The sequence below is a fragment of the Phalacrocorax carbo genome, chromosome 3, assembly GCF_963921805.1.
Source record: "Phalacrocorax carbo chromosome 3, bPhaCar2.1, whole genome shotgun sequence".
NCBI classification, from domain to species: domain Eukaryota; kingdom Metazoa; phylum Chordata; class Aves; order Suliformes; family Phalacrocoracidae; genus Phalacrocorax; species Phalacrocorax carbo.
Window position 1 is genome coordinate 50414404 of NC_087515.1, and position 27196 is coordinate 50441599.

Consider the following 27196-nt stretch of genomic DNA (forward strand, 5'->3'; position numbering starts at 1 on the left):
ACTTGCCTTGTGGCCTACTGTCATATGGTTCATATTTGTCAGTGTGTTAAATGTTACATTTGGAAAACTCTCGGATTATGAGGAGCAGAATCATCATCTGTCGTTCAGAGTTAGGATTCAGTCTGCCTTGTGGACGGCTGGGGCTTTGGTGAAGCTTGCATTGACGGTAGAACCAGGGATGGAGCTGGACTTCTCAAACGCACTGAATAACTCACTTCAAAGCCTCAGAAGCCGTGTCTGATCCCCAGCTGAGTCTGAAACAGCAGGCAAAACTTGAATCCCTTGTCGTGTGTCTCTTACAGTGTTCCATCTATATTGCGTAGCAATAGATTTCGCAGAGATGCAAGAGCCTTAGAGGAGGATGAAGAAATGTGGTTCAATGAAGATGAAGAGGAAGAAGGCGAAGCTGTTGTACCTCCGGTTGAGAAGTCAAAACAGGAGGATGATTTTCCAGATAGCTATGAAAAATTTATGGAAACTAAAAAAGGTATTTACTCAATTTCATCTTGTCAGCGTGGGAAGTGCTCTGTGGCAGATATGTGGAGTGTGGTGTAAACAAACCAGCTGCTTGTGCTCGGCATCATAAGCGGGAGTAAGGGTATTCCACGGAGTTAAGTAATGAATTCTGAATGTGTCTTTGCAAGCTAGTTTAGGATTAAAATAATGAATTAAATTTCTCCAAACATGCATCTAGTTCAAATGACCTTCAAAAGCAAAACTTTGTATGTACATACTCATGCATGCTGAGTGAGCAATGTCCCCGTGTCTGCAGCGTCTGTGCCGTGCTCAGTTTGAATGCTGGCGCACTGTGAGCAAGGTCAGTAGGTGAGCTGTTGATTTTGCCCTGAGCTTATGCTGTGATGTGGATTGTACTCCGTGGTGTACGGCTGATACTTAAGTATGACAATGTTTGTCCCTCAGCTAAGGAGAGTGAAGACAAAGAGAATCTTCCAAAAAGGACTTCAGCTGGGGGATTCAAATTCACTTTTTCCCACTCAGCCAGCGCAGCCAATGGTGCAAATGGTGCAAACAGTAAATCTGTGGCAGCTCAGACGTCACCAGCAAGCTCCAACGGCTCCTCTTCCAAGAACACGACCCTGACCACGGCGGTGACAGCCACGAAGGTGGGAGAACTTGTACCAAAGCTGCTGTCCTCGCTTAGGATGGCGGAGCAGTGTAATGAGACTTTACTGTTGCCATGCAGTAAGGTTAGCATTAGCCACTAGGCAGGGTATCTTATTTACGTATAAATTCATCCAAAGCCCCCTCTAGTTAAAGCCTTCCTAGTTTGGGGGAAGATTTAAGGAAGCACTAGGTGGGACTGGAGTCTGTGGGTAACCTGATGGGCACAGTTTAATCTCGCAAGTTCTGCCTAATTTACCTGCTCCCGTTCCTCAGCTTTAACTGTCTGGTTGCTGCTGTCTGTGCGAGAGATGCATACGAGACTGGTATTTCTTCTGAATTGTGTTTTCCTTAATTTTCTGAATTCCCCCATCAGGGAATTGATAAGTGTTTATAAGCAGACGAAATAGAGTAAGTCTTACACAGTCATGCATTATTTTAACCTTTAGCCTGCAGCTCCTGAGAGGCTATGAAAAAAGCATGGCAGAAATCCAGTTGCCCACACCTCAGACGTGGCAGCCAAATGGATGTGCAGTTACACATTAGGTTTTGTGACTGTCCAACCAGGAGCCTAAAACGTGATTTTTAAATAATTCTGAGGCCAGATCCAGAGAAGAAGGGCAGTTCCAGTACTTCTTCTTTTAACCTTGAGGTTCAAAAACATTCTTAAGACAAATAGGTCTTTGAATGACAAAGGCATCACCAAGAAACCTTCTGCAGCCTTGTGTGTCCCAGGCAGATTGGCTGGGGGTGCCATACTAAAATGGCACATTCCTCCATTAGTTTTTATAATGTGAGATTTTATTTTCTTTTTTCTTTTTAAATTGGCAGGGAAGTCTAGTTGGCCTAGTGGATTATCCTGATGATGAAGATGATGATGAAGAGGAGGAGACATCTCCAAGGAAAAGACCTCGTCTGGGTTCATAAATGAAACCAAAACTTTGGAATAAAAACTTTAATTATGGGGTTTCAAATGCTGCAACTGTTCTAAGAGCTAAAAAGAATCTGATTCAGAAAGCTTTCTCCCATGGGTATCATAAGATAATACAAGGAGTAGCAAAAGAAACTCAGTGTATCAACTAGAAAGGGTTAGTTCTGTAAACATGAAGCTTCCAAGGAACTTAATATCTTTCTAGTAAGTAAGGAGTCTGCCATTCAGGCTGTCAAAAAATTAAAAAATAAAATTTTAAAAAAAGTGGGTTAGTATTTACAGAACCTGGATGAGGGCTTCTCAGCAAGGAAAGTCTCAGGTGTTGGGAGGGCAGGGGGAGGGAAAGGTATGGTAAACACTTTTTGTAAAAATATTGCAGGGTTTCCCCAGTGTTTAACAGAACTAGGAAAAAAAGAAGCTTAAATTTTGAACCCAGTAATCTTAATTTTGTAATGGTGCTGTCAGTTGTGTTCTAGCAATGCCTCTTCTAAAAAAAAACAAAAAAAAAAAACAAAAAAAAAAAAACAAAAACAACCAACCAACAACTTCTTAAGGGAGGACTAACTCTGTTTGCATACGAACAATCCAGATTTTGGGACCATTTATTACCAATTAAATCGCATTTCTCGTGGTTGGAGGGAGGGACGCTGCAGTTATAGTGCATGTTGAGTTGTTTAAAAATAAGTTCTAATTTCTGTTTTTCAAGAGGAGAAAATGGAAGCTGGATTCAAAGTGGATGGTTTTGCTTGTTTTATTTGATCAGATGTCCAGTAATACTAGGCCAAGAAGCCATCACTTCCAAAAGTATCTCCCGGAGCCGCTTGCGTCAGAGCGATGCTACACACGGCACGCGGAAGATGCCGAATTTTAATTGCTTTCTGCGTTGTGAAGCAAGCTGCCTCTCTCCTCGGGGCAGCGAGCTGTTTTCCTGTTTGCGAGTTCAAATTGCAGAATTGAGGTGGTAATGAGAAACACTAACGGGTTTTTTTTCATAGTGAGGAGTGTAGTGGCATTTAACACACAAGTCACTTTGGACCAAGATGAAATTGTCACTAACAGAACACCGGTCTCTGAGGCAGAAGCAACAAGCAGCACCTGAATCTGGGTGTAATACAAAAGCTGCTTTTTTTAAAGAAAAAAAAAAAAGCACATTCCACGTAGTAGATAAGCGAAGTGCGGCAAAACTAGGCAAGTCGATGGCAAGTTGCTAGAGGCAAACAGTCCAGGTGTTATTTTCAAGAGCAGTGAGTGAACTGTAAATATTTTAATGTTAGTTTGCCCATATGTGATCTGAGATCATGAAGAAGTGAGAGGAAACTTCCCGATGACAATTAATGTGTCAGAAATGTTCAGATGAGAAACCAGCTGCAATCCACCACATAGATCACTCTTGTAATATGTGTTATGGGTCCATTTCTCCTGGAATAGTTTAAACTGAAGCAGTTTCTCTGTTTTGGAGATTTTTGTAGTTATTTTTAATTTTAGCTATTGTTTGGAAAAAGATGGGCTGTCTGTGTAGATATGAAGTATAGTTTTTTCCATAAAACAGAAGTTTATTTTGTATTAAAAATACCACTGTACTTGTTTTACACCATTTGTATACATGTGGTGATATTAATGCTGAACTGTAAAATTCAGGAATTAAAATGTGACCCTGTAATTCCATAATTATTGCTTTTGGTTTGTTGTACACGGTCCATTAGCCCAGAATTTGAAATGTGGCCATTTTAGGAGATTTTTTAAAAAAAAAAAGATTAGTTAACCTGTGCAGTTTTAAAAGTAACTCTGTACCACTAGATGAAATCCCAGAGGGAACGTGCAAGTTATTCCCAGTGTGTAAGCTAGAGGCTGCTGCATGCTGCGTGCTGACGGATGACAGCTCCCATGCGGGGACCTGGGGACAAACATGTTGCCCTTTTTGGCTCCAGGCAACCAAAACGAGACTCCCTTGGTTTTTTTCACCTGTGCAATAAAACGCCCCGTCAGCTCCCAACGCAGAGGATTGGAGGAAGCGTGTGCCGGTAAAGCGCAGCCAAAGTTTCATCACCGTGAGATCATCTCATTTTCTTCCCAATGAGTCTTTTTTCTCCATCGGTAACAATCAATAACTTCCTCCAGCACCACACACGCCACTCAAGCAGCAAGAGTTACACAGTATGTGCCTTTACTAACCTGAGGCTGAAAAATTGTCACTCAGCTTGCAGCCCTGAGTTGTGCTGATTCTAACAGCCACCCACAACAAGTGCTCTGGGGGTCTCTGCCTGAAGCCTGTCAGTCCGTACTCAGTGTTCCCCAACTCTTCCCTGAAGTACTGTCAGGAGTGTTCAAAATACGCTCCGGCCATATGAGGGGTGGGTTTTTTACAGGAAAAACAAGAATGTAATGAATTTTTATAGTTACTAGCAAAAGACTGTGTAAAATGGTATTGAGGTCCCATTTAAAAACAAAATCCCCACAGCAGGTGAGGCACAGCATTCTTTTTAACTGGCTTTTGTGGGGGTCAGCTGCCCCCCGCGGGTGCTGTTTCCCAGTCTGACGGGTTGGTGTGGCCTGTGGGCAGCCACGATCCCGTGCCTGGGGTCCTTCCACTCCCACTCTTTTGGGAAAAGAAAACATCTGCCAACGTGTATCAGTTCTAAACGCTATTTTAATAAAAGGTTACATGCAATTTGAATTGGTTGGGTTGTTTCCTTTAAAAGCAAGTTACTGTTGCAGTTGGCTGTGGAATGACATCCTGCAAACCATGGCCTCTCTTCCCTGCTTCGTGGTAAGTCGGTCAAAGCCCAGCCACCGAACAAGATTTTAAGACTTTGAGTTGCTGGTGACAGACCCAGCCTTGCAACAAAAGCAATTATTTTTTACTTAAAGTTGCAATTATAGCAAAATAGGACCTAAGGACTGGTAAACTGCCCCAAAAGTACACAAATCGTTGTAACCCAGAGTTAATGTATGCATGTCTCCACTTCAGGCTATATTTTCCATTTCTCAACCATTAAGATGGTCAGAGCTGCACTTCCTTGTGAAATTAGACTTTATTACATCAGACAGCTGAAAATAATTTGTTTATAGAACATTTCTCCTTTTATTAGGATATTACAATTTAAAAGAAGTTAAAATTTCTAAGTCATTCAGAACTGTTTGCATAGGAATTATTTTAACAGCTCTCGCTATCTGCTTTTGGTCTATGTAATACCAAGTGGTCCAGGGGAGGAGTTCAACACACCTGTGTGCTGCAGTGATGTTAAGTGGCCTCCCTGTGACGACCTTCCAGGGAAAGCGAGTTGTCAGCATTCTGGAAAATCAGTGGTTTTAGTGTCTACCAGCGTAATTTAAAATTTTTATACATAAAGTACCAAGTTGCTTGTCTGAAAGTTCTGTAAAACTAAGTGTGACATTGGAAAACAAATCCATTCCATTTTTATATAATTTATTCTAAAAAAGTACTTATGTTCTCAGGTTCTGCAACGAACTTCTTAAAATTACCGCTTATTAATAACTTCTTCTTTCAGTTTTTCTGCAAGCATTTTCCTCTTCTGTAGTAACCTCTGCTTCTCTTCTGACATTTCCTGAAAACAAAGGGAAAACACTGCAGTGAACGGCAAGGCTTGCCTGCCAGCCGGGCGTGCCAGCCCTGTCAGGGAGCTGACACACAGCTTCTCCCGCAGGAACAGCCACATAAGGTCCCTTGCAAACCAGAGGCCGCAGCAGCCGCCCCCCAACCCCACTTGCTAGCCAGAATGATTAAAAAAAAAAAAATTATCATTCTATTTCTTGAGGCGTGGATCCCAGGATGCAGACAACCAGCTCTTTACATCAGTTTGCCTTTTCCCCACTGCACTCTACCAACCTTGTTTAGAGGACTAATCTCAAATGCAACGGGTGCTGCTTAGCTGTGCTGGCAGTTGCCCAACCAACAGTTTTTTGGGCATGTTCTGAGTGTAATAAAATGCTCATCAATGCTGAAAAAATACATGAGGCCACAGGTCTCTGGCCTTAAGGAGATGTGCTGTAAAGAAGAGTAGTGATGATTTAAAAAAAAAAAATAATCTGGTTTTTGTGGGGTTTTAAGGTTTTCTGCTAGCTTCCTCATTTGTGTTGAGCATTTTCAAGCATTTCTTTTCATATAAACATATATCAGACCTACCTGGGGTAAGTGCTTTAAGTCATATTAACCATACCAGTGATTAAAGGAAAGAAGTTTGGGGTTTTTTTCCTGATAAAGACCTCTACAGGGCTAGGGCTTTATCGTGTCATAGCAGTCTGGTTTTTTATGTCAATACTTTCTTTCCCTGAAAGGAGTTACTTCTTTTTTTGCCCAAACTAGATTTTCTATCCTCCCCATGGTGCAAGGATTTTTGTTATTTTTTTAGTGCTTGTTTTAAGTCAAGGAATATATCTGTTAATTCACTGAGTAACTTGATGCACATCTCTGAACAGAGAACAGCTTTCAGATGAAAAACACACCTTGAGGAACAGGCTAACTGCCAGCTGTACCTCTTCCAGTCCTGCACTGTGCTTGTTCTGGCCTAGGCTTCCACCCCTCCCATAGACTTGGGGTTTTTTCTCTATTGGAGGCAACTGACTAGTTGACAGCAGCACCCATTCTTCAGGGTGCCTTGTCTTTCTAACTGTATCTTCATCGTGTCGCTTCTATTCCACTGGCTGATGGATAGAAATCAAGGATTTTTTCATATGTAATAGGCACAAAGTTCTCAGATCAGAAGAGCAGAGCAAATTTGTTACCTCTGTAAAATAAGACTTTGCAAAAGAAAAATGTTTCTCCCATTTCAGCTGGGGGGAAAAAAACAACCACAACAAAACCCACACCAACACAAAAAAACCCAAACACCAAAAACCCCAGGATTTAAGACAGCCCAAACAGTAGGTCACAGGTTAGGAGAAAACCAGCATTCTGGCCGCTCATAAATTTAAATTAACCATGAGGATTTAATGATACTGAAGCAAAATAATGCTAATGTAATGACTCAAACTTCCAGCTTCTGCATAAAAACAGTAACTTGAAAAGGCTTCCTCTCTACATCCCCCCCGTGTTGCTTTTATTCTGCTATGATATTCAGCAGCAACATTTACATCTTCTCTGAAACCACCTGTGCTTTTCATAAAGCAGCCAGGGAGACTAAAATGTTTGAATCCTTCACCTCTGTAGGAGATGATTCCTCCTCTTTCTGGTCGGTGTTCCTTGGTAACAACATGTTATTTCTTGACTCCTTCTTTGTAGCAATCAACATGTCTCGTTTTTTCTTTAGGTAGTCCTCTCGTTGCTTCAGCTGCTGTTCTTCAAGTTCTGATAAATTCTGGAATATTTTTTTTTAGAATACATTTTGAAATAATTTTTGGTATGCGTGTTATGTGTTGGTGAGACAAAAGCATTTAGATCACATTTGCCTCCAAAATTACTAGCTGAACAGAAAAAATCCAAGTTGAAGTTTCAAGCCAGAGCTGTCTACTAAGAAATTATCACAGGACAAAGGCTGAATACTGAATTCTATTCTAAAACTAGAATGATGATCTGAACTTTATGCAAATGAAACTGGTGAATACCATAAAACAGTGTTTGCATGCTGATTTAAAAAAAAAAAAAAAGCCCAAACCAAACCCACCTGACTACAATAGCAGAAGATAGATATTTAAGTGTAATACTGTCTTAAATATGTATTCTAAATGTAATCCTGTCTTCTTGCATTCTAGTTCTGGGTTTAGGGTTTTATCTTGTTTGTTTGTTTTAAACTTACAGGTCCTTTCATCCCAGCTTTTTGCACTGCATTTTCTGAATGTTTTCCAGCTGACTTTTTCTTCGTGTCCTCTTTCCCTTTGGTACAAGTCAGCTGAGGTACGCTTTCCGTTCCTTTTTTTAATGGGCATACTGGTTTTAAGTCTTCCCTTGCAGATTTCCAAGATTCATCTAAGCAGCAATTTTGCATAAGAAACAATTAAAAAGAACAGAAATATATCTAATAAAAAAATAAATTGGTGTTTCTTTCAATATCCCAATGTCTCTTCTGATCAAATGGAAAACTTTAAAAAACAAAAAAATCACATTTCTCCCCTTTTTATTAATAAAACTTTCTTTCAAGAAATATAGACATTGTATTTGCACTATGAAAGCAATTAGATAATAATGCTTTATGTCATAAGTACCTCTGCTGCAGTGAATTATCAATTATCAAATACTTGGAATGTAATTTCACATTCAGTGTTCCAATAGTCAGCTCATATTGAGATTGTACTTTCAATTTCTGTCTTGGCAAGTTGAGACAGCTTATAATGTAATCGGCAGCTCATAATGTGCCCTTTAGCCAACTCTAAGGCCAAGCGTACTGGTTCAGCCTTCAGCTTCAGAGAAAAGAATCAGAAAATACTGTACTTCGGTAAACTTGTACAGGAGAGGGGCGAAGCGAAGCGAAGCTCAGGAGGTGCAAAGCATTACACTGACACAGCTACTCAGTTACTCCCCTTCAGAGCTAACCCTGCCCCAGCACAAGGACACAGTGGGAACCTGCCAGGCTTCCAGCCCTGGCAGGGCTCAGAGCCCCAGGCGGGCTGGCTGGTGGGCTTGGGGGAGCTCTGGGCAGCTGTGGCGCACGCGAGGCTCTGGCACCTGCCAGCATCTCCCACTCCCTACCAAGTCCCTCACCTTGTGCAAGGTAACAGTCCTGCCCAACGCCCTGCTCACCTCTTGCTTTTTTCTTGGAGAAACACCACCTGGACCAACAAAGGAAAGTATCCCTGTAGTTATTCCAGCTGTGCCTTTCCTATCTCTGCAGGTGCCAAGGTTGGTTTTGCCTTGCATCCCACTGAACTCCATGGTGTCTGAGACAGCACCATGGCTACTGACAGCGGAGTCAAAGCCTTTCCAGTCACCAGACTGTAGGGCTGGGTATGTTTTCTCAACTTCACTAAGACTTTTCTTGACTTCACCTACAGCTACTTCCAAGTAAAGTAAGTTGCTGCTCCTACTATACTTTTATTAAAAATAAAGAGGCTTTTGACTGTTTTAAAATATGCCTGAAAATATCCATATAGATGCAAGAATGCAGATACGTATTTTACTGTGCTCAGTCAGTTTCAGCCTATCCATAATATCCGAGCTGATACACATAACTGAACGTTGCTGATTATAATTCTGCAGTGCTGGACTACAGATTTTTGCTGTAAGACTGAGAAATAACTTCCACAAGTATTAAGGTATGAGTACTGTCCTTGGTCTCTACTGAAGAGTTGGCAAAGCTAGCTCAGCTGAAGCTAGAGCAGGGTGAACACTGCTCAGTTCGTTCTTTAAGTTAGAGCAAGTAATATACATTTAGCTCTGCAATATTGCTGCTTTCTTTAGTACAGAAAATCACAAAACATATAATTGTAAAAAAGGTAGGGAGGAAAGCAAAGAAGAGGAAATGTTATTCAAAGTACAGAAAACAAACCACGACAGAAATGTAACACACAGGTCAAGCTGAAGGATTTGCGTTTCACTGAAATATGACTGCTGAAAGTCTTGATGCTCCAATGTCTTTTTGTGATGGATAAAAGTTCTCAGAGGCACTGTGAGAGGTCAGAGTTAAAACAGCTAGAAAAAATCCTCACGCTATAGCTGTCTTATTAAAAGGCAGGAAGGGGGGGAAAAAAAAAAAGGCAAAAACCCCCACACGCTGCATGCCAAATACCTACCCCATCACCAACATGATGATGAAGGAAAGCTACTTAACAGAAAGCAGTTCTTTACAACGTATTGTGTGTATGTAAATTTACACTGTTGCTGTCTGTATCGCACTCACAGAATCACAGAACGGTAGGGGTTGGAAGGGACCTCTGGAAATCATCTTGTCCAACCCCCTGCTTGAGCAGGGACACTTCCAGCAGGGGACACAGGAATGCGTCCAGGTGGGTTTTGAATGTCTCCAGGGAAGGAGACTCCACAACCTCCCTGGGCAGCCTGTGCCACTGCTCTGGCACCCTCACAGGAAAGAAGTTTTTTCTCATGTGTTTAGCTGGAACTTCCTGTGTTTCAACTTGTGCCCATTGCCCCTTGTCCTGTCATTGGGCACTATTGAAAAGAGCCTGGTCCCATCATCTTGACACCCACCCTTTAGGTATTTATTGGTATTGATGAGATCCCCCTCAGTCTTCTCTTCTCCAGGCTGAAGCAACCCAAGTCTCTCAGTCTTTCCTCATGAGGGAGATGCTCCAGCCCCCTGATCATCTTGGTAGCTCTCCGCTGGACTTGCTCAAGCAGTTCTGCGTCCTTCTTAAACTGGGGCGCCCAAAAATGGACACAGTACTCCAAATGTGGTTTCACCAGGGCAGAGTAGAGGGGGAGGATAACCTCTCTTGACCTGCTGGCCACACTCCTTTTAATGCAGCCCAGGATACCACTGGCCTTCTTGGCCAAAAGGGCACATTGTTGGTTCATGGTCAGCTTGTTGCCCACCAGCACTCCCAGGTCCTTCTCAACAGAGCCACTTTCCAGTAGTGCAGCCCCTGGCCTGTACTGGTGCACAGGGTTGTTCCTCCCCAGGTGCAGGACCTTATGCTTGCTTTTGTTGAATTTCTTGAGGTTCCCCTCGGCCCAGCTCTCCAGCCTGTCCAGGACTCGTTGGATGGCAGCAGAGCCTCCTGGTGTATCAGCCACTCCTCCCAGATTGGTATCATCAGCGAACTTGCTGAGGTTACACTCTATCCCATCATCCAGGTCAGTGATGAATATATTAAACAGGACTGGACCCAGCACAGACTCCTGGGGAACACCACTGGTGACAGGCCTCCATCCAGACTCTGCCCTGTTGATCATGACCCTCTGAGTTCTGTTGTTGAGCCAGTTCTCTGTCCACCTCACTGCCCACTCATACAATCCACACTTCCTTAGCTTGCCTATGAGGATGCTATGGGAGACAGTGTTGAATGCTTTACTGAAGTCAAGAGAGACAACATCCACTGCTCTCCCTTTGTGGACCCAGTCAGTCACACCATCATAGAAGGCTATAAGGTTGGTCAAGCATGATCTTCCCTTGGTGAATCCATGTTGACTATTTCTGATAACCTTCTTGTCCTCTGCATACCTGGAGATGACCTCCAGGATGAACTGCTCCATCACCTTTCCAGGGACAGAGGTGAGGCTGACTGGCCTATAGTTTCCCAGGTCTTCCTTCTTGCCCTTTTTGAAGACTGGAGTGACATTTGCTTTCCTCCAGTCCTCGGGCACCTCTCCTGTCCTCCACGACCTTTCAAAGATGATGGAGAGTGGCTCAGCAAGAACATCCACCAGCTCCCTCAGCACTCACAGGTGCATCCCACCAGGGCCCATGGATTTGTGAGGATCCAGTTTACACAGGTGATCTCTGACCCAACCCTTCTCAACCGATGGTAAGTCTTCCTTTCTCCAGATTTTTCCTCTCCTGGGGGCTGAGATCCCTGATTGGTGAGCCTTAGCAGTAAAGACCAAGGCAAAGAAGGCATCCAGTAACTCCGCCTTCTCTGCATCCTGCGCCACCAGGGCCCCTTCCTTGTTCAGCAGTGGGCCCGCTGTGTCCCCAGTCTTCCTTTTACTGCTGGTGTATTTAAAGAAGCCCTTCTTGTTATCTTTGACAGGCCTTGCCAGATCTAATTCCAAGTGGGCCTTGGCCTTCCTCATTGCATCTCTGCATACCCTGACAACATTCCTATATTCCTCCCAAGTGGCCAGTCCTTTTTTCACATACTGTGAACCTCCCTCTTCCATTTGAGTTTCTCTAGAAGCTCTTTGCTCATCCATGTGGGTCTCCTGGCTCCTCTGCCTGACTTCTTCCTCTTGGGGATGCACTGGTCTTGAGCTCGGAGGAAGTGGTCCTTGAATACTGCCCAGCTCTCTCGGACCCCCCTGCCTTCCAGAGCCCTAGCCCATGGGATTCCTCCCAGCAGGTCTTGGAAGAGGCCAAAGTTGGTCCTCTTGAAGTCCAAGGTCATTGCCCTGCTTCTACCTCACAGCATCCTAAACTTGACCATCTCATGGTGACTGCAGCCAAGGCTACCCCCAGCTCTCACATCCTCAACCAGCCCTTCCTTGTTTGTTAGGATAAAGTTGAGCAACACATCTCGCCTTGTTGACTCCTCCACCACCTGCATCAAAAAGTTGTCCTTGATGCTCTGCAGGAACCTTCTGGATCATGCATGGCTCGCTGTGTTGCTCTTCCAACAAATATCAGGGTGGTTGAAGTCCCCCATGAGGACCAGGGCCTGTGATTGTGAGGCTACTTCCAGCTGTCTGTAGAAGGCTTCAACTTCCTCTTCTTGATCAGGTGGCCTGTAGCAAACTCCCACAACAGTGTCACCCATATATGGCTGTCCCTGAAGTTTTACCCACAAGCTCTCAACTTGTTCTCCTTCCACTCCAAGGCTGAGCTCAATGCATTCCAGTTGCTCCCTCACACAAAGAGCGACTCCCCCACCTCGCCTTGCTGGTCCGTCTTTTCTGAAAAGCCTGTAGCCATCCATGACCACATTCCAGTCATGTGAGCTATCCCACCATGTCTCTGTGATTGCAATCAGATCATGGCCCTGCAACCACACATAGACCTCTAGTTCCTCCTGTTTATTCCCCATGCTGCGTGCGTTGGTGTACAGGCATTTCAGAGAGGTACTTGAGCACACAGGTTTCCCCGGAGGGGTGTACGAGGACCCACTATAGCCATGCAAACCATTGAGGTGGTTGGTCTCCTGGTTGCCATCTCATGAGGCTGCTATGGCACCTTTATCACTGCTCAGGTTGTCCTGTCTTATTCCCCCATCGTATGTGATGGCATTAGCATTGCCAGTTTGTCCCCCTCCCCCCAAGTTCCTCGGTTTAAAGCCCTCCTCACCAAGTTTGCCAGCCTGCTGCCAAAGATTCCCTTGCCCCTTCCAGACAGGTGGAGTCCATCCCTCCCTAGCACCCTATGGTTGTTGAAGAATGTCCCACTGTCATAAAAGCCACTCGAGCTGGAGAAGTTTGTGTCCTAGCAGTACCTGCAGATGTGATCTTAGGACCCTCAGTGTCACTTAACCCACGAACCTGAAAAGATACTGAGAAGGGAAGGAGGGTGGATAGTGGATGTACAAATAGACAACGCAGCTCAAAGAATTACACTTACTGGCACCTAACGTTTTTTTCTCCTTTGAGAACTTGTCTGTATGTACATTCACACTGAGGGTGACTAAGCAACATTCTTTTCCATGTGGACAATTACTTCAGAATCTTCTCAAAACACAAGCGCCCAGGATATCTGCATATCTGAAGGAAGAGAAATGTATGCCAGACTGGAGGGAATGAAAAGCACAGAAAAATTTCTTCCTTCTCCCAACCCTGAGAAGAGTTCATGCAAGGGCTGTGTTGCCGAGGCAGCTGATACTCTCTAGGAACGGGATTCCTCCCTGTGCTCCAGTCAAGAAAGGTGAGCTGTCCTGTTCCTCAGTAATGCAACCCTACAAGTGAGAACAGGGAGCCACAATCCAGGCACAGGTCTGGTGGGCTCTGAGGGTCAGAGGCTGACTGAGGTGAGAGAAGAGCAGCTCTTCTGCCACCCTAGAGGGGCACAAACTGTGAAAAGTTCTTGCTGTTTCCATTCCCAGAGTTGTATCTGGCACCAAAAGGAAGCCAGTCAAGCAGAGCATATGATCCCAGTATCTGAGATGAACCCTTCATTGAGAGCCCATGTTTTGGAAGCAGGCAATAACAGACTGGTCTGGAGGCCAGTCCTTAGTTCTGTGCAAGAAAGGGGTCCAGAAGAAGATGATTCCCAGTACCAATTCTTCTTGATTTTTGCTGCCACTACCCAAAACTACTTTACTAAAAGGCGATACTAGAGGATAAACCATGACAAACTTTCTCAGTGGCCTCTTTGGACAGCTATGCTGCCACAAGATGCCAGTTCTACAAGGATGAAGATTTCCAAGGAGCTAAGCTTTTTGTAGACCCATCTTTTCCTTGGCATTTAAAGAGTATGGGAATACTCAGCACAAGCTGAGCAGGCACTGGGACAGCATGGAAGAAGGGCTGCACTCAGGGCTGAGAAGTCTTGACTCCGGAGCGCTCAGGTCTCCTCTCTCTCAAGCACAGGATTAAGTCCTGCAGACAGAATATTTGCTAGGAACATGCCTTCCTCCTGAAACAGGAAAACAGCCACTGTAAGGTAAGGCATAGTTTAGTGGTGCCCTGCAAGGTGGCGCAGCTTTGCAAAAAATAAGAGGAGCAAAAGCAGGCTGGGGGAAGAGAAGAATGTGGTTATACCTGCAGGCCTTCTGCATACTTCCAAGGGTAGAAGGGAGAGAAGAGTAGTTCAAATAAATTTAACAAAACCTCAGCAGAAAGACTGAAGGGATAAAAGGGGCAAATAAAAGATATTTAAAAGGTCAGTGACACAATTTATTCTAAATTTCCTAATGTGAAAGACACTAACTCAGTTTAAATGAAGAGAGGATCCTACAACCACTTTGTCTGTTGACGGCCATCAAATGGAAAAGCGAGGGGCAAGTATGCACCAACGGTACTACTGACGCTAAAAGCATCCAGCTCAAGTGTCTGCAATATGAGAAGTCCCAGTGTGAATTCATAAAGACAAGTACAGGAAAAATTCAACTAAAGGCAGCACAGAGTACTGTGATTTCCCAAAACTGGAATGATATACTGGGAAGTGATGTTAGAATATTAAGTTACGAATTTTTCACAAACTCCTGAGACAGCAAATCCCACTGAGTTGCAGCCTGGTTTTGAAGATCACCTAGATATACCTACGTGCATAGATACGTGTGTGTATATAGGTACGTACCTATATATGCATGTATATGCACATATATATACTTCGTTCACCTAAGATTTTTCCTGCTTTCCTGAACAGTTCAGCACCCGTGTGCTTTAGCTGCAACACAAACATACCAAGAGCACCTCCATCACAACCAGTGGGTCCTTTTCTATGCCTCCCTGTAAAAGCACTGGCTTGGTCATGCTCTGCAGTAAATGATTGGCTACAAAACAATTCAGGCGATTTTCCCTACATAGCTTGGGTGAAGTTCAAGACTACTTAAAAAGAGCTCTCCTTGGTATTATAGGTTTGTAAGTGTCACAATCCCACTCAAAAGCAAAAATGTAAAATTGAAAAGATTAAAATGAATAACAAAAGTCTGAACTGGAGGCAAAAAGATTCAGTCTGGTGGTCTGACCATTTGGCTTGAATGAATCTTTACAGTTTAAGGTTGGTTCCTTCAGAAATATTTGACTGCTATCACAAAATGTTGTACAATTATAAATTAAATCTGTAATGGCCACACACAGCATAACTTTTTAGGTAAATGATTCATAGTTGCTTACAGGGAACATCCTGCTCTTAACAACAACGGCAGCAGAAGCACAGTAAACTGAAAGATGAAAACTGCTGTTAGACTCCTGCGTTTCTCCTCCAATTGGAGATGACTTATCACGTCACCGAACAGTGAAATAGCTCAGGCTGGAAGGCATTTCTGCAGGGCCCCTAGTGCAAATACCCTGCTCAAAGCAGGGCTAACTTCAAAGCTAGGATGGTTTACTCGCAGCCTTATCCAGCCAAGTTCTTAAAATCCTGATACGAGAGGACTCGTCAGTTATTTGGAAACAGTATCATATTGCACGCTCAGCATTGCACCTTCCCATAACATTACCTAATGGAGATTTTGGAGATTTTGAAGAATCATCAGCTCCCACAGTGAATTCCTTAACTTTCACAGCTTGTCTCAAATCTCCTGGAAGACCATAGGTAACACCAGGTGATTTAAGGTTATCACGTGCCTTAAGTTAAAAAAACAAACAAACAAAACCAAGCATTACATTTCCTGGCACTGCACTTCAGGCGTTAAACTGTCAGCACAAAGAAAGTTCCCAAAAGAGCCTTCAGTTAAAATTGTGTTGTTTACACTAAATACTGCATTGTCAAAGTGAACAAAAGCAAACTACTTATTTTGTTTTACTAACAGGAAGGTTCTTCCTGGCTTATAGTCTTAAGTCAGCATTTTTTATTTTAGTTCAAAACCTGTTCCCTAATCAGCAATCAGAATTTAGAATATTGGTAAATTGGTATTTTGTTTCCCAGCTACAAATAGATAACGAAGGGGATTTTTTTGCCATACTTTTTGACTGTGCATTTCAAGCAGACCTCTGTCCCCCAGAAAAATACAATATGAGAACAAGGAATGTATACTGAAGTTACCACAGAAATAGAGAAATAATCAGCTGAATGGGAACAACAGGTCTGGATCATCTCCAACACTATTGTTTCACTTCTACACTTGTCTGGGAAATCCTGACACAGCAGCCCACCTCTCAAAATAGTAAAGCCAGCTGGGATTTGCCCAGAAAATGACTACACTGTTCATCAACCATCTAATTCATGTCAGAACCCCGCCAGCATTCATCAAAACATTAAATTATTTTGTATTAAAATATTCTCTAACAAAACCATATTATTGAACAATAACTGTCACCTTCTCTGTCCAGGTGAACTTGGCTGGGACTTCTCTAATATGGCTTGTTTACCAAGAATATTGATATTCTCAGCTGGTCTATAAAGATTTGGGTAGGGTTGCGTCTTAATACAACTTCAATTCTTAAAATGAGCCAAAGCTTGAGTTTCCAGGTTGTTTTGTAAGAAATCCAGTAGAACAGATGACTCATTTCCTGGAATCTATAATCGCAATATCGGAAAGAAGAGTGTTGTCACCACTCTTCTACCGTGTCAGACACTGGGAGGGAGGTTTCACTTGGTAGAATAGCCCAACTGTTTAGGACTTGCACTCAATAGCATAGCAATCATCCACACCTAGCGTGGGTTTGAATTTGGGACTAGGATTGGAAATGAAGTGTCCACCTCTGTTGTAGCTACATTTTGTCTCCAGGTGGTTTCCTTTGTCAGTTCAGTGCTTTCTCTTTTCAAATTTAGCATGCTTTATTGCCTAATGACTGAAAAGAATAGAAGAGCAGTTCTGCTCCCTTTTGAAACAACCTACAATCCCAGCTATTTTCATATGTTTTCCCCGTGAAGGATTTCAATTTCAGTTTGTTTCTCAGTTGCTGAACGACTGGCAATGTAGCCAGTCACCGTTTACATTCAGTTACCTACAAGGTTTACTCTGATGGAGACCAAATGATGGCTTAACTTGGAGAGGATTTCTGGTTCCTGGCGATTAGGTTCTGGCAGCGTTGTGCTGACTTAATGAATAACTATACTGTCTATGAAGTGATCCTTAAAATTCCTGAAAGATTATTAATGCTGTCATCTCTAAGAAGCTTACGCTCTGAAGTCTTTTTGATCTTGACAATATTAGTAATTCAGATGTTCTCTGGACCTGAAGGGTTGACATCCATTACCAGGATTTTAGAATTCAGATACTGAAGAGCGAGTATGCTTATCCTACAAGCTCCACCAAATGGCTGATGTTTAACGGTATCATGTATAGCACTACTGTCAATGATACCATCACAAAAAACAAACAACAGAACAGACCTTTCAAAAAGAAGTGTCCATCAGACCTTCCTGACAGACCTTTTGTTTGCTTAGGATGGTACACATCGCCTTCAAGTGATACAGTTGACACCCAGGACAAGAATATCAGAGCATTTCTTAATCATCGACTGAACTCATCTGGAAAGGTAAGATACTCACTTCTTCAGTCCTCTTTCTTTCTTCCTCCATTTCATATTCTTCCTTAGATTTTCTGTAACACAAAATACAAGTAAATACTCCAAACTTCTTTAGTATTAGTGACTTCTAGGTAAATTTAGCACTGCTTAAATATTTGAGGACTACCGAAAAAATTACATGATAAAATTATTTTGTTAGTATCCAAAATACTTCCATGACTTATATGAAAATGCACTCTTAATAGAAATAATTATGATAAACACTCAAAAGCCCCTGTCCTCAGTCTATTTTTCCCTGTGCAAAAGAAAAAAAATTGTGTAAGAATTTCCAGGGCTTATCTATTCCTCGTAACATTTGCTTATTTCAAGACAGGAAGTATTTCCAAAATACAGAAGGGAGAATAGCATAATTTAATATAATATGAATGGATTAATCTGCTATTATTTGTTTAAGATTATGTTTATATCTATGTGAACTGGGAATAGAGAACCTACAGAAGTTGTATCAGTCCTCACACTTCATCTTAGATCACAGCAACAGTCATTGAACACAACTAAAAAGGAAGCTGTAGAAAGGAATAAAGCCGACTGCAAAAGCAGAATTTGCCTTTCCAAGGCTTTAACGTGCAGGGTGTTCCCTGAATGGATTACAGCTAGTGTCCTCCTATTGTCCAGAGACATCTAACCCAGATTTAACTTTAGGTCTACTTGGGGGTTCAGGTAATGGAAATGATGGAGCTCTTAATGTTGCACATCATTCCATGCATCACCAAGACAGTTCATCATGGTGGAGCGGTTCTCTCTCAGTTGTTAAATATTCCTCATCACACCCACTGTCTAGCACCATTCATTTTCTCTTGGGTAGGATTTTGACAAGAACATTCATGTCACCTGTAAGATGAAGGCAGTTTCCTGGAAAAGGCTGGGAGAGTTGGGTCCTACATACCTTTATTTATTTTGAAATAATGTATGAAGTAGAACCGATTCATTTTTTTACCTCAGAACTTCCCTAAGTACTTTCATTTCTTCTTGTTCAATCTCACTGAATACATCAGAACCCTCCGTCAAACAGTCAGGCAACACACCTGTTAAAAAACATGGCAAAATGGCATTACACTAAAGAAAATTATTTTGTACCTCTAGGTTTCTGAACTTCCTGAACTATGAAAGTTTTGCTATCTAAGGGAAAAGCATAAACCGTACTCTGCATTGACCGTTATATGGCATTTCCCATAGACTGCAATTCAGCCACAGCTAACTGAACCATTTTCAAACTTAGTTCTTACATGAAAGTTGAAATTTGAAAATAATTTTCTGAAAAAACATGCATGCAGTAAGAAGAAAAAAACAAAACAGTAAAACTAAAGACATGGAACAAAGAAGTGGGTAGATTCAGAAACATCAACGGAGCAGCGAAGTTGGGTGTAAATTATTTTCTCTTCTTTAATAGCGTACATGAAGGCCATAACTTCTGCTTCCTCTATGGATTTTTCATACACAACCTTACAGTGTGAATGGCAAGGTAAGCAGGACAGATAGTACAGCATCATTGCTGTGCAAGTAGCATAATTCAGACTATCAATATTGTCATTGTTGATGAACGGATATAGTTGCTTTAACACTCAAAGTTATTGCCAAAATTCTTTAACAAAAAACTAAGGTTCACAGAAAAATTTAGACAAACAGAACCTAAAAACCTCTTTATTAAAAAAGGAATATAGACAGCTGTCACTGAGAATACAAGCCAGGGACTAAGGATTAAAATCCTAGTCCCAGTAAAATCAGCTGCATGTTTTCCATTAACTTGAATTGGAACTGACCCAGTATTCTATACTCATTTATAAGCAGATACATAGTCACCAAAAGAACACTATAAAGAAAAAGGGAAGTGAAACCCCACATTTACCACTTCTTACCATTTCTTTCTTTAATGATTCTAATAGCTTGCAATTGCATTTCAATATTTTTCTGTACCATCAATTTTTTAAATAGTCTAAAATCTTCTGCTGCCAACACTGTTTGCAAAATGGCCTGTGGAAGACATGCACAAAATTAAAAACCCTAGAGAAGTCATAACCATCTCAGTCTGCTTGAAATTACAATAAGATTCCATTTCTGTGGAGCACGTTTTTAATAATTATATTTCCTTCTCCTATCCATCTCTTTTACCAGCCATACAAGTTGAGCTAACTGTCAAGAAAAGAATTTGATGGTTTATGTCTTCAGATCAACATATCTACAATAACATTATCACAAAACCTGGAGGGTTTCCCAGTATAAGTTTACAACTGCAATTCATTTGACTTCCGAAACAAATGTGTAAGCTTGAGGGAGGAATGTGCACTCTGAAGAAGCTTGTTACACATCCAGGAGGAGATATGTCAACAAAGCCCAATTCAAACTGCCAGCAGAAAATCCCACTCCCCTACCCAATATCCCTGAGACAATTCTGAAAGATACCGTTGAGCAGGTGAGGGACTGCCTAACCATGCTTTGTCTTCTCAAGGCTGATGTTTGTCTTATAGATTTTGCTTTTTTATTACAAAAGCAGGGGAAAATATATTTTTTTAGTGTAATATGTCTGTTGTTTTAATCTAAGTTTCTCTGTTGCTGTAAGCAGACTGAAGACCAACATAAAGCTGACAAATACGCAAATAAAGGCGTCAGAAACACCCCAAGCTTAGATGTTTGTTTTAGAAAATACAAAACACAGAAGATGAATCTCAAAAGCTGTCTGACACCACACAAATATCTGTCATTATTTTCAAGATGTGCATTTTTCCGGTCAAAATCATAATATAAACAAACACACTATGTTTTAGAAAATTGCAGTTTTAGCAAGAAAACTTTTGAAAGTTTCATCTCCACCCTGCTATATCAGTGGAAATAAAAAGGTAAAAATTAAATCTGTATGTTCCTAAACAAAGGAAAATTTACCTGTGAAGTGTGTGTCTTCGCAAAAGGAGATGAAAAAGCTTCTTGAAATTTCTCTTCATTAATTCCAACTTCTTTAAGGTAGTCTTCTAATAGTTTTTCAACCTGTAAGAAAGTATAAGCCTTACTTTCTAAGAGGTTTTTCCCTAAGATCATATGAAATTTTCTCCTAACTGTATACTCCTTTCTGCTGACGTACTTTTTAAATACAAAGGAAAATCATTGCAATAGTATAACTGATTTTTCTGATATGTCAGGCTTCATCTACTTTAATGAACTGTTCAAAATAAGCATTCTTATTGCTAAATTTGATTACTACTTAATTTAGCATCTCCAATTTCCAAGAATCTCACTTCTCTACCTTTTCCCCAGACTCCTGGCTAGTATTCCTCATCATTTTTTGCCTTGCAGGTAAAAGGCGTTTTGCCAGTCTGTGTGCCTGAAACCTGTCAGGCTCAGAGCAAAAAGGGATGTTGGCCCATATTTATTAAACTGATGCTTATTAACATCAAATATTACCAAGCCTTCTTACAAAAAAAAATATTTTAGAAATCTGCGTGCATTGGTTTATAGGCATTTTAAGCATGCTCCAAAAATCTCCTGTAATTTTTTTTTTCAATTCAAAAGACTCACCAGACTCATTAGTGAACAAAATACAAGTTATTAATGTTCTCAGACATCATGCTGTTTGTTATTTTAACTTGACAGAAAATATGAACATTACCAAGCCTATAAGTACAGTATTTTAGCTAGCAGATGTATTAATTTTAATGACATTTTTAATGAAAAAATGAACAGCATATGTAACACAGCTATCACTGTGTGTTAAACTTTCTTTTCTAAGTATCTGGTGTTTAAGCATAAAAATGCGTACAACAACTATGCCTCAGGATTTCTAAACAACACTTATAACAGACAATAAAGGAAATTGTTAATAACAAAGATAAGCACAATTAATTCATCTAAATACTATTTTAACATTTTACATAATATTTTTTAGAAATCTACTACAAATAGTGAGTAATGCTCACCAGAGCTTGGTACTCCTGATAAATTTCTGTATAAGACAACTTGCTTTCTTCTTCATCATCAAAAACTGTAGAAATAAAAAAAAAAATTTACACACCACAAAATTTGTACACACCACAAATTAACTTATGCCTTAAAGAGAAAGATTAACCTTTACAAGGTAATATATTTAATCATATGATAGGGCATGATGATGATAATGTATTTTTCTACACATTCAGGTAAAAGCATGTACTTTTAGTAATTTAATGTAATTGCTTTCATAATTTAATACCAGGAAAATGTTATCTTCATAACAGAAGCAGATTTCTAAGCAAGTTGAGTGTTAAGCAAGATATATACACTAAAAAGTAAGATTTTTAGTGTAATAACTACCATATGAACTTGTGTAAGGTTGTTCAAAGATGGCATATGACATACATGAAGCAGGAAATTTCTCCCTGTCTCTTCATGTGGTGGCTGTATTAATGGCCTAAAGCAAATTTTTAAAAGTGCCATTCATTTAGCAAGAAGCCAAGGTGATGAAGGAAAATAAGACCCTGCCTGCTTAAAGACAGGTAACCCTAAAGAGGAAATCTGCTGCAGGTAAGCTATTTTTTAATCTATCCTGATTTAGACAAAATGGACATCTGTATAATACAGGCCATATTAATCATATTCATATACATTTGTATTAAGAACTTGACTGGAAATATCAAGCTAATGTTCTCTACACTGCAGAACAGATGAAAGATGCAGAAAATAAGAGAAACTGAAAACTAGGGTTTGGGTTTTTCAAATTTTTATCATGTCAACAACGAATTAAGGTAATGTAAAACCTAGCAATTAAATCAGAGGCTTAGAAATAAGACTTCCTCAATCCCCTTCAAGATTAGCCACTATATGTTGGACAAGTCACTTCCCATGTGCATGCTTTGAAGTCATTTGAAGAATAGGGATTCTGAACTGGTGAATAAGTGTGATTTATTCTTCATATATATGACATCTCTGATGGAAGATGGTACTGAGGAGCATAGAATTAATCTTTCACACAAATTAAGAGTGACTTTTAGAAAGCATCACTTCCCAGCTGTGAAAGCCCCGAGGCAACGTCGCTCTGAACCTCAATCAGGTGCAATGCAAGATTGTGGTTCCTAAAACAGAAAGCACTTGCATCACTCTCTGCCAACTTACAGCAATGCAATGACAGAAATCTAATCAAATAGTTCAGGCCCTCTAAATAAGCAAGGAAAACTTGCTTTTTTAATGACATCATCTGGAAAACCAACATTTGCTTTCGTTTCATTTTTGCACAAGGGCAAATTTTTAATGAAGGGATTAAAAAAAAGAGATTTAAAAATATCTAGGAATAAATTAAAATGGTAGAAAAAGTACTATAAATCTTACTCTAAAAAAAAATAAGCTCCTATGGCGACCACCGTATTACCAAACCCAAGATGGAGAAGACACTTAACCACCTCTATTGTCTTCTGCATCTCCTCCCCTCTGGGGGATTTCTCTCACAGCTCTCGCAGACCCCAACCTTTGTCTTAGTCTCTCTGTTCCTGTCTACCTGCTACCGTCTGTTTCCACCCTGGGCGCCCAATGAAGGGGTGACACTCCTCAGTCAGTGCCCATGCCAATAGCTAGCCTCACACTGCCAAGGGGATGCTTCCAAGTCCTCCTCCTCCTTCCACCGCTGTAGGACAACATGGAAAGCAGAGTGGAAAGCCTGCACAAACTGCTCTCTGTTCTCATGCTCTGAACAAAAAGAGGATGAAGTGCCAAGTAAAGCAAGCTGCAGTCAGCATCTCTGAGTTAAGTAAAATTAAGGAGGACTTTGAATGGAGACCTTGGATTTTCCTGAGTTGGGGCTCCTAAACCACATAGTCATTATTTTCACTACGATTTTGGCAGAGTGTCTTTGGTCACCCGACATGAACAAAGATCTGAAGAACCACCACATCAAGATAACCCATGGGACCCAGATATCCTGGGGGACAAACTCATAATTTTCCTGTTAAAACTGAAAAATCTTTGCCAGGACCCCTTGAACAGCATGAGCCTTAAGTCGAGTTCAAGTTATCCCTGCTAGGCTGAGCCACTGACTCATTTGGCCTCACAGACAAGAGCTGGTAAGCAAACCTGAGGGAACTCTTCTTTCTCCCCCAGTCCTCACTGGCTGGTAAGGCAGCTCTGTGCTGGGAGGGAAGGGAGTCACAGGCAACAAAATGTGTTTATTCCTTTTGTACCTTGCCTTTATCTTCTGTTGCTCAGACCTATTATCAAGCTTATCTATGTCCAAATGATGTTTCAATTAAAACCTTGGAACATCTGAATAAAACTGAAAAGCCCTCTCACCTTGAATACATACCCATGGATTTAACTTCAGTTTCACAGCCACATAAAAGGAAATTAATCAAGCCGTGAGAAATTAATCAAGTCCCCAGAAAGAGGGAGAGAGAAAAAGCAAATAATTATCAACTGGGAAAAAAACATTATGATTGTTTAAAAGTTGAAGTGCAAGGCCTTGGCCTAAGTAACTACAGCTCCAAGATCAATTCCTTACATACCAATTACCAAAACTCAAATTCTCTTTTTAAGGAATCACAAATTATTGTCAGTTAATCAAAACATTGCCAGTTTGCTTGTTCAGCCCACAGGCTCAAATGTTTTCAGAACAAAAAGAATTTTGTCTTGACAAAATATCTGAGTAAAAAAACAAGCAATGGAATCAGCACAGTACATTTATAGAAAGGAAAAGCAAATAGCACAGATACGTGCAACTAGAACTTCAAATTTCTTTAACTGTGCTTCTTAGCAACCCTAGCATTGTAGTAACGTTTCTTTAGCCTTTTCTTGTTTCTCAGTAGCTTCTGAGAGTTGTCCAACGCCACTCGGTAGCACACATGATACCTTGGAAGACCATTTACTGCAAGTGATTTCTCTACTTTGTTCCTCCAATTTCTTATGTAGACACAAACCAGCAGGAAGCAACCATTATATAAACCTGCCTCAGACAACATAGGAATTTACAGAGGTTCCATAAATCTTCTTACTGCCAGTAAATTCCCCTCAACCTTCTGAAGGGTGATTGTTGCTCCACAGAGGGACAATCAATTCCCTCAATTCCTAAACCTAGACCCTTTGCGTGATAATGAAAACGCTCAACCGACCTCAAGTTTGGGCAGACTTTCAATGAGAAAACATCTAGTCTAGATTTCTTTATTGCTTTCTAGCTGTAGAGAGTCTAGCAGCTTTACCTTTCTCGTTTCCCAGAATACCAGGGAAAGGGGTACGCGCTCATGATGATCTTACCTCATGCAAAGCTTGGGAAGGGTAGAAACCATTCTGGGTAACTGAGAAGCAACCTGTTTAGAAGCTGTGATCTGAATCAGAGATGTGTCTGTTTCACTGAATATGAAATAAAAATTCTCAATGGACCCTAACAAGAATGACCACACAACAAAAGCCACGGCTGGCCCGGCTGAGGGCAACCATTACAGTAGGTGTTCTGGAGCCCACAGCAGGATGGAGGGGAGGAAGGAGTAAGCGCAAGCAGGTAGAGACTTTAACAGAGAGAACCACTCTACTCTGAGTTTGATATTAGTAAGTACCTAGAAATACAATGTATTTGGAGGCCTTAGTTTCATGACTTAAGTATTTTAAGGTTAAAATTATTAATGAACCCTATGGTCCTGTCAAGTGATACTGAAGGAATTTCTTTGGCTACTATGAATAAAATTAAGTCATATTAGATTAGTTTATGGCAATGTGCTTTAATACCTCTCATGTGTGAATGTCTGCAGCCTGGGTAGGATCACAGGCCATCCTGTTCTCAAACATGCCTTCTTCCCCCAGTAATCACAAAAAAAGTTTCCTTTTTTCCTAAAGGACTTAGGCAATGCTTTCAGCCTTGCCCAAACAGTAATTCTTTTGCTACCATAAGGATGCAGGTGTTCTTCAGCAGCAGAAAATTTGTTCTGTAAGTAGTGGAACTAATTTAGCCAAATGTCTGCTGCAGAAAGTCTATTTCTTCCTTTCCTCACCACAAACGTAATCCTGTATGGGTCTCCTCAGGCACCTTTACAGAGAGCTGCAGGTATATCCCAGTCACCCTTCCCACTGCCTCTACTTCCAGTTCATCCAGGGCATTCGCCAGATTATTCCATGATTTCCTCAGCTCTTTCTTGAGGAAGAAAAGGAAGTTTAACTAGTTGCTTCCAAGCTAAACTCACACCTGGGACCACCTACAAAACATAACGGATAATCATTGACTTTTTAGTGCTACCATTTTGAGAGGTACTAACTTATGGTTTCTCATCTCTGAACGGCCAATATTCACAAAACTGCAGGAATTTAACTTCCGGCCTTCCCACTGGCCTGCCAACTATTTCAGTTGTACCGTCCAGCTTCCCAAAGAAAACTATCTAATTACTGAAAAGTATTAGAGGCCTCCAACTGCTTCCTCAGCAGGTCAGGGTATTATGCACAGCAGAGCTAACAACTCGCTTTGGGTGTCACTCTGTAAGATCGGCCATAATCCCCTGTACGAGATAACGAACGATAAACGGCCACGTCCTGAAAAATCGCTTCCTCAGGAGAGGCCTCCCTAAAAACGGCGGGACAAGCGCGGCCCGTGGGTGCGCGAAGCCCAGCGAGCCCCGGCGGCGGCGGCCTGAGGGGAGCGGCGGGCGCGCATGCGCAGAAGCCCCGTGAGGTGGGGACAGGCCCCGCCGGCGGGTTTGGGGGACATCCCCCCCTCCCGCCCTGCCGCCCCCCGGCCCCGCCGCCTCACCCTCGCACTTCTGCTCCATGAACTCCAGGATGGGGATGGACCAGGCGGGCCCCTGCAGGAACCCGGCGATGGTGTCCACCACCCACTCCACATCGCCCTCCTCCTCCTCCGCCGCCATGGCCGAGGCCGCGGGAGGGGGGAGGGAGATTAGTGCCCCCGGCCGTCGCTATAGCGACCGGCGTCAGGGGGCGGGACCGCCCCGCCCCGCCCCCGGCGGCCGATAAGGGGCGGAGCCGCCGGTGGGAGCGGCAAGGGGGTGGGGGCGAGGGTTGGCGTCATGGCGCTCAGTCCCTGTAATCAGGGCGGCTTAAGAGGAGTGCGGGTCGTCCACCAGAAATAGGCAGGCATTAGCGGGCGGCGCGGCGAGGAGGCCTGCTTGCTGCGGGGCAAGCGTTTGCCCCGTGGCCGGGCGCGCACGTGCTCGGCCGCGCGGAAAGGGATGAGCCACTAACGACGGTGCTTCGTCCTTCGCGATTTCACCCGGAGAGCGATGGAGCACAGGGACAGGTTGCCCAGCCAGGCTGCGGCTTCCCTGTCGTGGGGGCCAGTGGGGACGGGATGGGATGAGGCCCTGAGGAACCTTATCCGAGAAGGCCCTGTGCCCCCCAGAGATCCCCACTTATTTACTAACTCTTCTGTCAATCACAACTTTGTAGTACCCTAAAGGTTTGGTTTATATAAAAACAAAGATGTGGAGGATGATCCTGGATGATGGAAAAATCTCGTTACCCTGGATTTTATCATGCAGGGAGTGCTGTGGCATCATGTGGCA

At 42.1% G+C, this 27196-nt stretch overlaps 2 protein-coding genes across 4 annotated transcripts in view; one reads left to right on the forward strand and one right to left on the reverse strand.

The window, feature by feature from the left end:
- Positions 1-3721, forward strand: part of PPP4R3B (protein phosphatase 4 regulatory subunit 3B) — a 24814-nt gene extending 21093 nt beyond the window's left edge. Inside the window, exons 14-16 of one of the 3 annotated variants that reach the window (XM_064446875.1) lie at positions 303-487; positions 1000-1124; positions 1954-3721. In XM_064446875.1, coding sequence (XP_064302945.1) covers positions 303-487; positions 1000-1124; positions 1954-2049 — 406 coding nt within the window. In that variant the 3' untranslated portion in view covers positions 2050-3721. Of the gene's footprint in view, positions 1-302; positions 488-921; positions 1125-1953 lie in introns of all 3 variants that reach the window. The other 2 variants (XM_064446874.1, XM_064446873.1) reach the window with 2 other exon arrangements.
- CFAP36 (cilia and flagella associated protein 36) lies at positions 3188-26583 on the reverse strand. The gene is made up of 10 exons (XM_064446876.1): positions 26425-26583; positions 21650-21714; positions 20622-20723; positions 19601-19715; positions 18682-18769; positions 17707-17758; positions 15710-15836; positions 7807-7976; positions 7213-7368; positions 3188-5619 (listed from the first exon to the last, which is right to left on the reverse strand). Exons 1-10 carry the CDS (start codon positions 26540-26542, stop codon positions 5533-5535), a joined length of 1080 nt encoding a protein of 359 aa, XP_064302946.1. The 5' UTR covers positions 26543-26583; the 3' UTR covers positions 3188-5532.
- Positions 26584-27196: the final 613 nt, after the last annotated feature.